This window comes from Mustelus asterias, chromosome 8 (genome assembly GCF_964213995.1).
Source record: "Mustelus asterias chromosome 8, sMusAst1.hap1.1, whole genome shotgun sequence".
Lineage (NCBI taxonomy): Eukaryota > Metazoa > Chordata > Chondrichthyes > Carcharhiniformes > Triakidae > Mustelus > Mustelus asterias.
Window position 1 is genome coordinate 135,017,599 of NC_135808.1, and position 12,366 is coordinate 135,029,964.

At 44.9% G+C, this 12,366-nt stretch overlaps 1 protein-coding gene across 2 annotated transcripts; it reads left to right on the plus strand.

The window, feature by feature from the left end:
• Nucleotides 1–477: 477 nt before the first annotated feature.
• On the plus strand, nt 478–5,310 carry ccn1 (cellular communication network factor 1). Of its 2 annotated transcripts, none has more exons than XM_078219016.1 (5): nt 478–697; nt 1,267–1,483; nt 1,837–2,190; nt 3,687–3,859; nt 3,978–5,310. In XM_078219016.1, exons 1-5 carry the CDS (start codon nt 647–649, stop codon nt 4,278–4,280), a joined length of 1,098 nt encoding a protein of 365 aa, XP_078075142.1. In that variant the 5' UTR covers nt 478–646; the 3' UTR covers nt 4,281–5,310. The 2 variants fall into 2 exon arrangements, with proteins under 2 accessions (XP_078075142.1, XP_078075141.1); XM_078219015.1 differs by having other exon boundaries at nt 481–697; nt 3,975–5,310.
• Nucleotides 5,311–12,366: the final 7,056 nt, after the last annotated feature.

Here is a 12,366-nt window from a genome sequence, read left to right on the forward strand (position 1 = left end):
CAGACTTCTCCCATACCAAATATGGAAATAATGTTACGTCGTTAAGTATAATTCATCTGGAAATACTTAAGAGAGCTGGAAATGGGAAAGGAGCCAGTTTAGAAACCATGTCTAGCGGAGTGAAAATGCAATGATTAGTAAATATTTTATTGTGTCAATTTCACAAGTGTGTTTCCCTCTCTCTTCACCTTTACAGAATGTGGTTAATTGATGTTTGTGCTGTTTTAATGTGGCTGAGATGAGAGAACAGCCTGAATATTATCTCTCTCTCTCTTTCCAACCTCCCTCCCTCCCTTCTCTCTCTCTGTAGCTGGGGCGGCGTCTGAGAAAAACGCGCCAGAAACATTCTTGACATTCCTCTCTCTGAAATCAAACAAGCTGTGCGGCCCCAGACAGCCCGAGGGGGGGGGGGGGGGGGGGACGTCAGCCGGAGGAGGCCAGCAGCTTATAAAAAGCAGGACGCTTCAAGCAGCTTCAGTCAGCAATAACTGGAGTCTGCCAGCTCTACAGAGAGAGAGAGGACAGCAAGAAACAGCCAGCAGAGACACACAGAGACACAGCAAGAGAGAGGAACATCTGCAGCTAGCTGAAGGTCAGCTTGTGACAGTTCAGAGAAACACTTCTCCTTCTCATCCTTGTCCCCAGAATGTTCCAGATCACAGCATTCGCCATCCTCCTCGCTACCTGCCTGGTTAAGGTGAGTTTATTCCATCTGGAAACTTAACCTTGATTTCTTAAGGGGCAGCAATAATAGTAACTTTGAAACGGCAGCTGAGTGAATACTTTTATTTTCTGCTGGATTGGGGGAAATAATTGGAGAGGTTCTTCCCACACCAGGTTAAGAATCTGAAATGGAAATGCTGAATGAAGCCAGCAGTTGTGGAGAGGAGGGAAGCAGCTTGCAATCTAGTCTAACTCCTCTGCAGACCAAGGAATCTGGATAACTAATTGAAGGGGTTTTAATTTCCGTTCTTTTTTTGCTGGGTTGGGGGGAGTAATGGGGTAACTTTTTCAAGAAGAGCTGGCAGAATCAGCGATGGACCGAATGTCCTCACTGCTGTGTCTATTAACTGCAGTTTGCACCGGGAGAGAGAGAGCTCAGAGTGGACTGAATGGTCACCTTCTACACTGAGTGGCTGTGATGCGGCTGAGAGATGATCTTTTTTCTTATTTTGGGGGTAATTTTGGAAAGTGCTTCTTGTTGTTTGACTGAGAGCAGGAGAGCTGAGTGTTTTATTGTCTTGTTTCCTTCCCCCCCCCTTGCAGGCAACGCTCAGCTGCCCATCGAGATGCCCCCAGTGCCCCCAGGAGATGTCGAGCTGCCCCCCAGGGGTGAGCCTGGTTCTGGACGGCTGTGGATGTTGCCGAGTCTGTGCCAAGCAGCTGAATGAGGATTGCAGCAAGACACAGCCCTGCGACCACACCAAGGGCTTACAGTGCAACTTTGGCGCAAGTCCCAGCGCCTTGCGGGGGATCTGCAGAGGTGAGAGATTCCTGTGGTTTATATATTTTTTAAAAACCCCTTTGGGAATGTCTCCTGCCGTTAGCCTAGCCCAAAAGAAAAAGTTCTGTCATCTTTTAAAACCATGTATGGTGATGCTATATTGTTCTTTGGCCATCGATTGGCAGTCAGGAAGTGATTTCAGCAGTGAGGAATGTAAATCAGTGTGTGTGTGTGGATAAGGGAAAGTGATTCCTTAGTAATCCATTGTGTAATTCCTCCAGGGACCCTGTGCTTAGAATTTCCACAGTTTGAGATATTTATGCAAACGGGAGATGTCTATTACCCAAATCTGTGTTTTAAAAGGCCTTTCTATTTGTTTTCTGTTTCCACAGCCAGATCTGAAGGAAGACCTTGCGAATACAACAGTAAGATTTACCAGAACGGGGAGATCTTTCAGCCCAACTGCAAGCACCAGTGCACTTGTATCGATGGAGCAGTGGGTTGCACCCCTCTCTGCCCCCAAGAGCTCTCGCTGCCCAACATGGGCTGCCCCAACCCACGGCTGGTGAAGGTGCCAGGCCAATGCTGCGAGGAGTGGGTTTGCGAAGGAAGCAAGGCGGTGGAGGAGGCTGAGGACGTGGAGGGTCTCTTCAGCCAAGAGACTGTGCTGAAGACATGGCAGGAGGGGCCACTGTACAACAACGAACTGCTCTCCCTACTCCGAGGAGGCCTCAAAAGACTACCTGGTAAGTTATAGAATCTTCAAGGCCATTCAGCCCATCCTCTCCGTGCCAGCTCTTTGAAAGAGCTAATCAGATTAACCCCAATCTTCCTACTCTTTCTGCCACCAATGCTTCCTACTTGAAGTATTTTTCCAGAACCCTTTGGAAAGTTACTATTAAATCTGTTTCCATCACCATTTCTGGCCGCTCGTTCCAAATCGCACACTGCTGCTTCAAACCTGGCTGTCTTCGCAATCACCTTAAATCTGTGTTCACACTAATTATGGGAACGATATCACATAGCTCTGATTGTAAAATGCTCCAGAAAGTTACTACACCAGGTAGAATCATTGAAAATGACTTAGTATTTTCTCTTTCTGATCTGAGAGTCAATCATTCCCTTTGCTATAGTTACAGACGCACATTAACACTCCCCAGTGGTACATTGCCAATTTTTACTGCAAACACTAAACCCTGACCATGCCAAACTCTTTAACTAACACCCCCCCTTCAGGAAATTAGGACTTCAAAGGTTGGAAAATCCTAATGTGCATGTTGAACCAGCGTCAGCAATGACATCATCAAAAGACGCCATGTTGGATTGACTTCCCTTCCTGGTTGGTGGCTTTTTGGGAACCCGCCAGATATTGAAACTGATCCACTTCAACATTCCAGCTCAACAAGCCTTTGTCACCCGGACATCCACATTGGCACGAACCGTGAACTGAGCAAGAACACAATAGCAGCCTTGCATATACTCCTCGCAGCCTTGCATATACTCCTCGCAGCCTTGCATATACTCCTCGCAGCCTTGCATATACTCCTAGCAGCCTTGCATATACTCCTAGCAGCCTTGCATATACTCCTAGCAGCCTTGCATATACTCCAGCAGCCTTGCATATACTCCAGCAGCCTTGCATATACTCCTAGCAGCCTTGCATATACTCCTAGCAGCCTTGCATATACTCCTAGCAGCCTTGCATATACTCCTAGCTGCCTTGCATATACTCCTAGCAGCCTTGCATATACTCCTAGCTGCCTTGCATATACTCCTAGCAGCCTTGCATATACTCCTAGCAGCCTTGCATATACTCCTAGCAGCCTTGCATATACTCCAGCAGCCTTGCATATACTCCTAGCAGCCTTGCATATACTCCTAGCAGCCTTGCATATACTCCAGCAGCCTTGCATATACTCCTAGCAGCCTTGCATATACTCTACTAACTGAAATAGGGAGATAAAGGCAAAATACTGCGGATGCTGGAATCTGAAACCAAAACAAAAAAATGCTGGAAAATCTCAGCAGTTCTGGCAGCATCTGTGGAGAGAGAATAGAGCCAACGTTTCGAGTCTGGATTAACTCTAATCCTTCTCCACCGATGCTGCCAGACCTGCTGAGATGTTGCAGCATTCTCTGCTCTGGTTGGGTGAAATAGGAAGATGTTTTGTGAGATGATTTGATTGAACCAATTGCATTTCTCCATTTTCTTCATTCCATTTTTCGATGTTATTTTGTGCAGCTTGGAGACCCAAGTGCTTCGTCCAGACGACAGACTGGTCTGAGTGTTCCCGGACCTGTGGGACAGGCATTTCCACACGAGTCACCAACGATAACCCAGAGTGTAAGCTTCGCAAAGAGACTCGAATCTGTAACATTCGCCCGTGCGACCAGCCGACATCTCCGAACCTTAAAGTAAGCCCCGTTTCTCCCTCTAGCCCTGCCCCTTGATTCCGCCATGTTGCTGTCACTCCAATCGAGGTCAAATCCGCACATTCGCTGATAGTTTTTTCCTTTTCTCTCCTCCCAGCAGAAAGGGAAGAAGTGCTACAGAACCCGGAAATCCAGCACCGCCGTCCACTTCAGCTATGCGGGCTGTGCCAGCGTGAAGAGATACCGTGCCAAGTACTGCGGCTCCTGCGTCGACGGGCGGTGCTGCACCCCCCAGCAGACCCGGACTGTCCGCGTTCGCTTCCGCTGTGAAGATGGCGAGACCTTCGCCAGAAACATGATGATGATTCAGTCTTGCAGATGCCACTACAACTGCCCCCATCACAATGAGGCCTCCAACCCTTACGTCATGTTACACAATGACATCCACAAGTTCCTCGACTGATAAACCGTGTAGGGTGTTGAGAGAGGGATGAGGAAGAATCAGTTGGCGGCGTGAGTTAGGAAAAAGGGACAAGAGTAACATGGGATGGCTCTTAAAGGGGCAGGATTTATTTATTGTTCCTCTTTTACTTCGAAAGAGGGAGAGGTTTTGTCGTGGTTACACATGTAACCGGCACAATCCGCATATCCTCAAAAGGTTTTGCACTGGGCCCCAGCTATACTTTTCCCCAACCAAACACCATATCAGTTCCAGCAAGATGTTGGGGATTGGTGGACGCTTCTGAGAAAGCTGGGGGTTTTTTGAAGGGGCTGTTGTGTGATTTTCTTTTAAAAAATTTTTACACACCGTACATACAGCAACGTCAAAAGGGATTCGGGGGGCGGGGGGGATGGATTGAGGTGGGCAGATATTATTATACTGTAGCTATACCTATGTGCACTGTGCAGCATGGCCCCTAGTGGCTGCTGAGACTGAGGGAAGGTTCGACCCTCACGGTTAAATGTAAGCTTCAATTTATTGGAGCGCGGAGATAGCTTCATTTTGGAGCATTTTTTTTCCCAACGTTTTTGTTCGATTTGTAACAAAGTGATGTATATTTTGTATTATTATATAATGTCTTACCTTGTATCATTAGCAGTGTATTGTCCCTTATCAAGTGCTTGTGTGAAAAATGTGGTTGTGATGGAAAATGTAATAATAGTCAGAGTTCCCGAGCGAGGAAGTGGTTTTCCCACGGAACCCGTCCGCACATGGGTCACATTATTTCCTGAGGTGGGCGACACAGCTCACCGTTACGTGGCAGCTAACAACCCAACTCTGTTAAAGCTTCCGCTGTCTGTGACGCGTAGCACAACAATCAGCATCAGTTAGTGGAAATCCTGCAGTATATCCTTTCAATGTTGCATTATTTATCAGAAATGTGGCAAATTCTATTGGGATACAGAAAAAATAATGTCATACTGGAATGAAATGTACATAGATTTAATTTTTTTAAGAGGAAAAAAATAAACAATTTATTTATGGAACAGAACCTCTGGTGCATTCCGATTCTTTCTGTTTTAAGGTGTTGTACGACAGCCTGGGATTTAAACAGAGGGTTGAGGTGAAACTTCAGACTTTCAAATCGGCTGTTAAATATTCAGCATCAGATGTTATCGAATCGGAGTCAATCACGCAGCCATTTCCAAATTAAACAATACATAAAACATTGTGGAGTGTGCCCGACTGGCACAGCCACTGTCTCAATAAGACAGCAATTTGTTACTTCATGTTGGATTCTGTCTTTTTATTTTAAATTGTTCATCGCTGGCCAGGCCAGCATCTGTTGCCCATCCCTAACTGCCCCTTGAGAAAGTGATGCCACCTTGAAGCGCTGCAGTCCCTGAGGTGTAGGTACATCCACAGTGCTGTTAGGGAGAGAGTTCCAGGACTTTGACCCAGTGACGGTGAAGGAGCAGTGGATGGTGAGTGACTTGGAGGGTTCAAAGTTTAAAGTTTATTTATTAGTTTCACAGGTTCACATTAACACTGAAATGAAGTTACTGAAAATCCCCTAATTGCCACACTCCAGCACCTGCTCAACTTTTTAGTTTATTTATTAGTGTTACAAGTAGGCTTACATTAACACTGCAATGAAGTTACTGTGAAAATCCTCTGGTCGCCACACTCTGGCACCTGTTCAGGTACACTGAGGGAGAATTTTAGCACGGCCAATGCACCCTGACCTATGGGAGGAAACCGGAGCACCCGGAGGAAACCCACGCAGACACGGGGAGAATGTGCAGATTCCTCACTGACAGTGACCCAAGCAGGGAATTGAACCTAGGTCGCTGGCGCAGTGATGCAGCAGTGCTAACCACTGTGCCACCCACAGGTGAACCTGCAGGTGGTGGCATTCCCAGGTACCCGCATCCCTGGATGGTAGAGGTTGTGGGTTTGGATGGCACTGTCGAGGGAGCCTTGGTGAGTTGCTGTTTTAAAAGAGAAGGGATGAATAGTTGAAAGATAAAATGGGCGTGAGGACGGAGTGACCCAATTGGCTCCCTCCTTGTGTGAGTTTGAATCTATCAATCCCCCAAGTCAGTGCAGACGCGATGGGCCGAATAGCCTCCTTCTGTACTGTAAGGATTCTAAGATGTTTTGATCCTCATGCCACGGGAGAATGGGAAAAATATATTGTAAAAATGGGATAGGATCCCAGAAGCACCTGTTAGAATAAAGGGGGAATTTGACTTATTCTGTCAAGCAAACCAATGATTCTGGCTGTCACCTTACAATGAACCTAGACCCAAGGTTAGTGCATTTCATTACTGTCATTATTGATGGTCAGATCTTCAGGCTTCCTTGGTCCCAAAGTATTTCAATCAAATCTAATCCAGTCTGTATGAATTTGAGCCACAGGTTAAATGGGGCAATTGGTGAAATAAGCAGAGGCGTGATTCAGAGAGGGAGAGGAACCCAGACAATTCTTCAGTCATGACAACGCAGTCCAAACGTGAGAGATCCAAGCCTTTTGTTGTAAATGTTCAAATTACCCCCTGTAAGCTTTGTCCTAGATTGTGAAAGACTTACATATAGCAATCTTATTGTGTGCAGACAAAGAATCATATATTGAAGCAAGGCTTGAGTCTTTACACAACGTCAAATACTTTCTACATTCAAGCCAGACGTGGGGCTGAAAGGAATTAGTTGGAAAGAATGTCTCCCAGTCTGTAGGAGGCGGTTTACTTTCGCCAGTTGAACGCAAGCAATTACTTGTGTTTAATCCCAATAACCGACCGATTACACCTCAGAGCGATAAGTGAAGAGGAATGTGTGGAATTTCAAGTAGCTCTCTAATGGGAACCAAAGGGCAAAACATAGAGAGGGGGAGGGAGGGAGAGAGCTGGAGGAGGAAAGGAATAAAAGGAGAGAGAGAGAGAGAAGAAGGGAGGGGAGAGAAAATGCAGGGAGGGAGGGTGAGAAAACGAGAGAACCTGGGGGAAGGAGAGAGGGGAGGGAGGAAAAGGAAAATAAAGAAGCAAGGAGAAGAAGAGAGGAATGTGGGGAGGGAAGGAATGAGAGGGAGGAGGAGGAAGGGGATTAGAGAGATGAGGGTTGGAGGGGATGTGGGGAGAGGGAGGGATGGGGGGAGGATGAGAGGGATGTGGGAGGGGGAGGGAGGGAAGGGATTGGAAAGATGTGGGAAGGAGGGAGGGGAAGAGAGGGATGTGGAAAGGAGGGAGGGAGGGATGTGGAGAGGAGGAAGGGGAATGGAGTGTGTGGGGAGCAAGGAGGGAGGAGAAGAGAGGGATTTGGGGAGGAGAGAAGGAGGGGATTAGAGGGATGTGGGGGGAGGGAGTAAGGGGAAGAGAGGGATGTGAGGAGGGCAATGAGGTGGGCACGAGTGAAGAGGGTGGGGGGCTATTGTTAAAAAGAACCTGAGTTTTCCTAATGCTGTGTCAGTTGAGTGGAGATGGGGAACATGTTTCTGATAAACACGGGTCTGAATCTACACGCAGAGAACACGCAAATAACAGACATCACCAACTTGTAAAAAATGGGATATTGGGTTGTAATTTAAAAAATGAAGCAGTGAATGTCCTAATTAAAAATTCATCCTTAAATCCCAAGGAGAGAAAGAACTGTGGCTTTTCCATTACATTAAATGAGATTTAAAACTTGCTTCTAAGTGGCAAATCCCTCTGAGTTCCACTGCCTTTTCTGACTGATGGAATAATAGTAAGAGTACTCTTATTGTGTTCACCCCAGTCCAACGCCGGCATCTCCACATCATGATGGAATAATACTCAGAGATACACTTGAGGTGAGAGGTCACACGATTTGGTTCCCCACAGGATCCTGTGAAATGATCCAAAAGTTGACTAACGATTTGAAGAGACGCTGCTCTAGTTATTGTCAAACTGAGGGTGAGCGGGACACAGACATCACAACTATTGAGTCTATTGAAAACAATAGAGCCATACTTCACTTCAGCAAGCTAACAAGGTGATGCTTCTGAGAAAGTGACTGACTATTAATATCCACATTCTTTCCTTAACATTAAATCACTGTCTGCTACTTAAAGGAATTTTTCTTTGGAAACAGGGGAAAGAATTCCGCTTTCTTCCATTACACGACTGGAAGCAGGTATGAAACTGCAAAGGAATGCAGCAGTGGCTTAGAATGCAGACAACCCGATTGAAGCAGATGTTTTTCTCAAAAGGGAAACTTGAAAATAATGACTAAAGGAAACCGATCGTGTTCACTTCAAAAGGTAAAAGTTTCACTTCAAACAATACCTTGGCTGAGCATTGTCAATGCCACGGAGATCCTTCAGAGAAATGCGGGTCAAATTTTCACAATCCTTTCCTGAATATAGACTTATTTCTGGTAACAGATTCCTCACACCCTGCGGTGTCTCCACTTGGACGGAAATTTCCCCGAATAAAGTTGCTTTGATTATAAAAACACTGATTTATATCTTCAGCCACCTTCCCCTTGCTGCACTTCACATTTTCCATGAAAGATTTGAAAACTTTTATAATTCCAGAAGAAAATAAAAAGGAAAAAGGGACGGCACGGTGGCACAGTGGTTAGCACTGCTGCCTCACAGTGCCAGGGACACGGGTTCGCTTCCTGACTTGGGTCACTGTCTGTGTGGAGTTTGCACATTCTCCCCGTGTCTGCGTGGGTTTCCTCCGGGTGCTCCGGTTTCCTCCCACACTCCAAAGATGTGTGGGTTAGGTGGATTGGCCATGCTAAATTGACCCTTAGTGTTGGGGGGACTAGTTAGGGTTAAATGCATGGGGTTATGGAGATGGGGTCTGGGTGGGATTGTGGTCGGTGCAGACTCGATGGGCTGAATGGCCTCCCTCTGCACTGTAGGATTCTATGAAAAAAATATTTTTGTTTTTCAAAATCCTGTACGTTTTGGGATTCATTGTATTGGAACTAATGTTCAGTAATGCAGACTTGGATTCAATAAATAAATGCAGGCATCCATTCATTAAATGCAAAAGAACCCTTACAAATTCTAATATAAAGTGACGTTTGCTCTGTATGTCTCCACATAATGTGGAGATGCCGGCGTTGGACTGGGGTAAATATAGTAAGAGTTTTAACAACACCAGGTTAAAGTCAAACAGGTTTATTTGGTACCAAATGCCATTAGCTTTCGGAGCGCTGCTCCTTGGTCAAGTGGAGTGGAAATCTGCAGATATCCACACCATCTGACGAAGGAGCAGCGCTCCGAAAGCTAGTGGCATTTGCTACCAAATAAACCTGTTGGACTTTAACCTGGTGTTGTTAAAACTCTTAATGTGTCTCCACATATCCCAGGCCTCACTGTGATACATGTTGGTTGCTATAGAACAACAACCTGCACTGACATAGCACCTTTCAAGCTGTGATGTCCACAGCAGTAATCATCAAACAAAATTCAACACAAGGAGGTGTGAGGCCAACTGGGTCAAAGCGGTAAGTTTGAGGGAGGGTTTTGAATGAGATGAGAGAGGCAGACAGGTTCCATGAGAGAATTCCAGAATCTACAGTCCAGGCAGCTGAAGGCACAACTGCAAACATCACAGTGACTAAAATCAAGGATGCACCAGATATCAGAATTGGAGGGGTACAGAGATCTCGGAGGGTAGTGAGGAGATTTCCGCAATAGGGAAGGGTGAAGTTCTGATGATCTGACAGACGTTATATAATTGCACACTGCCTGAACTGACCAAGAAACACCCTGGAGTGTCGGAAAGTGTTTTCTATCCAATTAATTACTTTTTGAAGTGTAGCTACTGTCATTATAAAGACAAATGTAATAGTAATTAATGGTACCCAACTTGTAAATGGAATTTACTGGATATTAATGTGACTAAATAATTTGTTTATAATGATGTTCATTGATAGAGGAATATTAATCATGAAAATTCAAAGAGGACAGTTTATTCTGACTTAAAATGTACCGAGATTACAAACAGTACTTTAATGGTATTATTTATATAGCTACGTATTACATAAACAAGGAAATGGCAGAGCAATTAAATAATTACTCTAGTTCTGTCTTCATAGAAGAAGACACAAACACCTTCCCGGGAATGCTCGGGAATCAAGATTCTATCTTCAAGGGCACGATAACTTAGAAAATAGCAGCGGGATAAGACAAAGTCAACATGGATTTGTGATATGGAACAAAAACAGAAAATGCTGGAAAATCTCAGCAGGTCTGACAGCATCTGTCGGGAGAGGATAGAGCCATCGTTTCAAGTCTGGATGACCTTTTGTCAGAACTGAGAGCAAAGAAAATCAGTGGAGATTTATGCTATGCTATGCTATGAGGGGTACATGTTCATAACTCCTTGAAAGTGGAGTCACAGGTGGACAGAGTGGTGAAGAAGGCATTCGGCATGCTTGGTTTCATCGGTCAGAACATTGAATACAGGAGTTGGGACGCCTTGTTGAAGTTGTAAGGTCACACTTGGAATACTGATCATCCAACTCAATAGCCTGATCCCAGATCCTTTGGTTCCCCTTCACCTCAAGTGCTATATCTAACTGTTTATTGAAAACATTCAATGTTCCCTAACAGCACTGTGGGTGTACCTACACCATACGGACTGCAGTGGTTCAAGAAGGCAGCTCATCACCACCTTCCCAAAAGCAATTAGGGATGGGCAATGATTGCTGGTCTAGTGAATGATATCCACATCTTGTTAAAGAATCAAAATAATACATCCGTATGTGACACAATATCAAACAATTGCTCCTGGAGAGAACCTGGGGATATTTTAATGCATTTAGGTTCTACATAAAGGCATGTTGTTGTTGTTGTGCTGTTGGGTAACAAATATACAGCCAGAATTGGCCAACATCAAAAGTTTCTATGTGAGATAGCGACATGGAGCTTTTATAATGCTTTACTCACTCCTCAGAGTCAGAAGTATTTACGGGAGCGTACAATCTGTGTACTATTTTTGGTGTGGGAAAGTTGTTTTTGATTTGATTTGACTATTATCATTGTCACATGCATTAGTGTACAGTGAAAAATATTGTTTCTTGTGTGTTATACAGACAAGGCATACCATTCATAGAGAAGGAAAGGAGAGAGTGCAGAATGTAGTGTTACAGTCATAGCTAGGGTGTCGAGAAAGATCAACTTAGTGCGAGGTAGGTCCATTCAAAAGTCTGACAGCAGGGAAGAAGCTGTTCTTGAGTCGGTTGGTAAGTGTCCTCAGACTTTTGTATCTTTTTTCCTGACAGAAGAGGTGGAAAACAGAATGTCCAGGGTACATGGGGTCCTTAATTACGCTGGCTGCTTTTCCGAGGCAGCGGGAAGTGTAAACAGAGTCAATGGATTGGACAAATTGCGTGAGTTACATCCCATAAAGTAAGATCAGAAGAATTTTCAGAGAACTTGAATATAATGTTTCGTATCGATTTGAGCTATTTTGTTCCTCACGTTTGTCCCTCAGAGAAACATGCTGAGAAATTCACACTTAACAAAACGATTTTGAGCTACAGGTATATCGGTGAAGATGGTAGGTCCATGTGGCATGTGGCAAGGTCCACTGATTGCAATCAAAGTCAGAGTGAAAAGCCAGGTTCACTGACCTCTGAGACATTCACGGTTACTGTTGTTTGCCAACCTGACATTCTGCACAGTTTTCAGAATGAGGGGAATGAGAATATTCACTCTGTAAATCAGTGAGGAGCACAGACCAGTGAAACTGATTGACACTACACAAGATTGTCAATCCTGTGTTCTGAGTGGATGTCTTGTAGCTGGTAAGGAAATCCACTAGACTACTTTGTCAGTTCATTAAGTGAGGAGTGGAAAGGGCAATCCAATGCTGTCAATAACAGTGTGAAACTTACACAGGAGACACTTTATATTGACTGCTGTTTATCACATTGTTTGAGAAAGCATCTTTCTGGGTTTCCTGTTCTCGAGCTTTCATTTCTTTATTGTCTTTATTTTTCTTCCCACCCACTCTTTCCCCCTATTTTATCCCCCCTTTCCTTACTTTTCGCTTTCTTTGCTTCCCCTTTTTCTCAATTTTACCTCTCTCCCACCCATTCCGTCCCCTCTCCCCCCACATCTTCATCT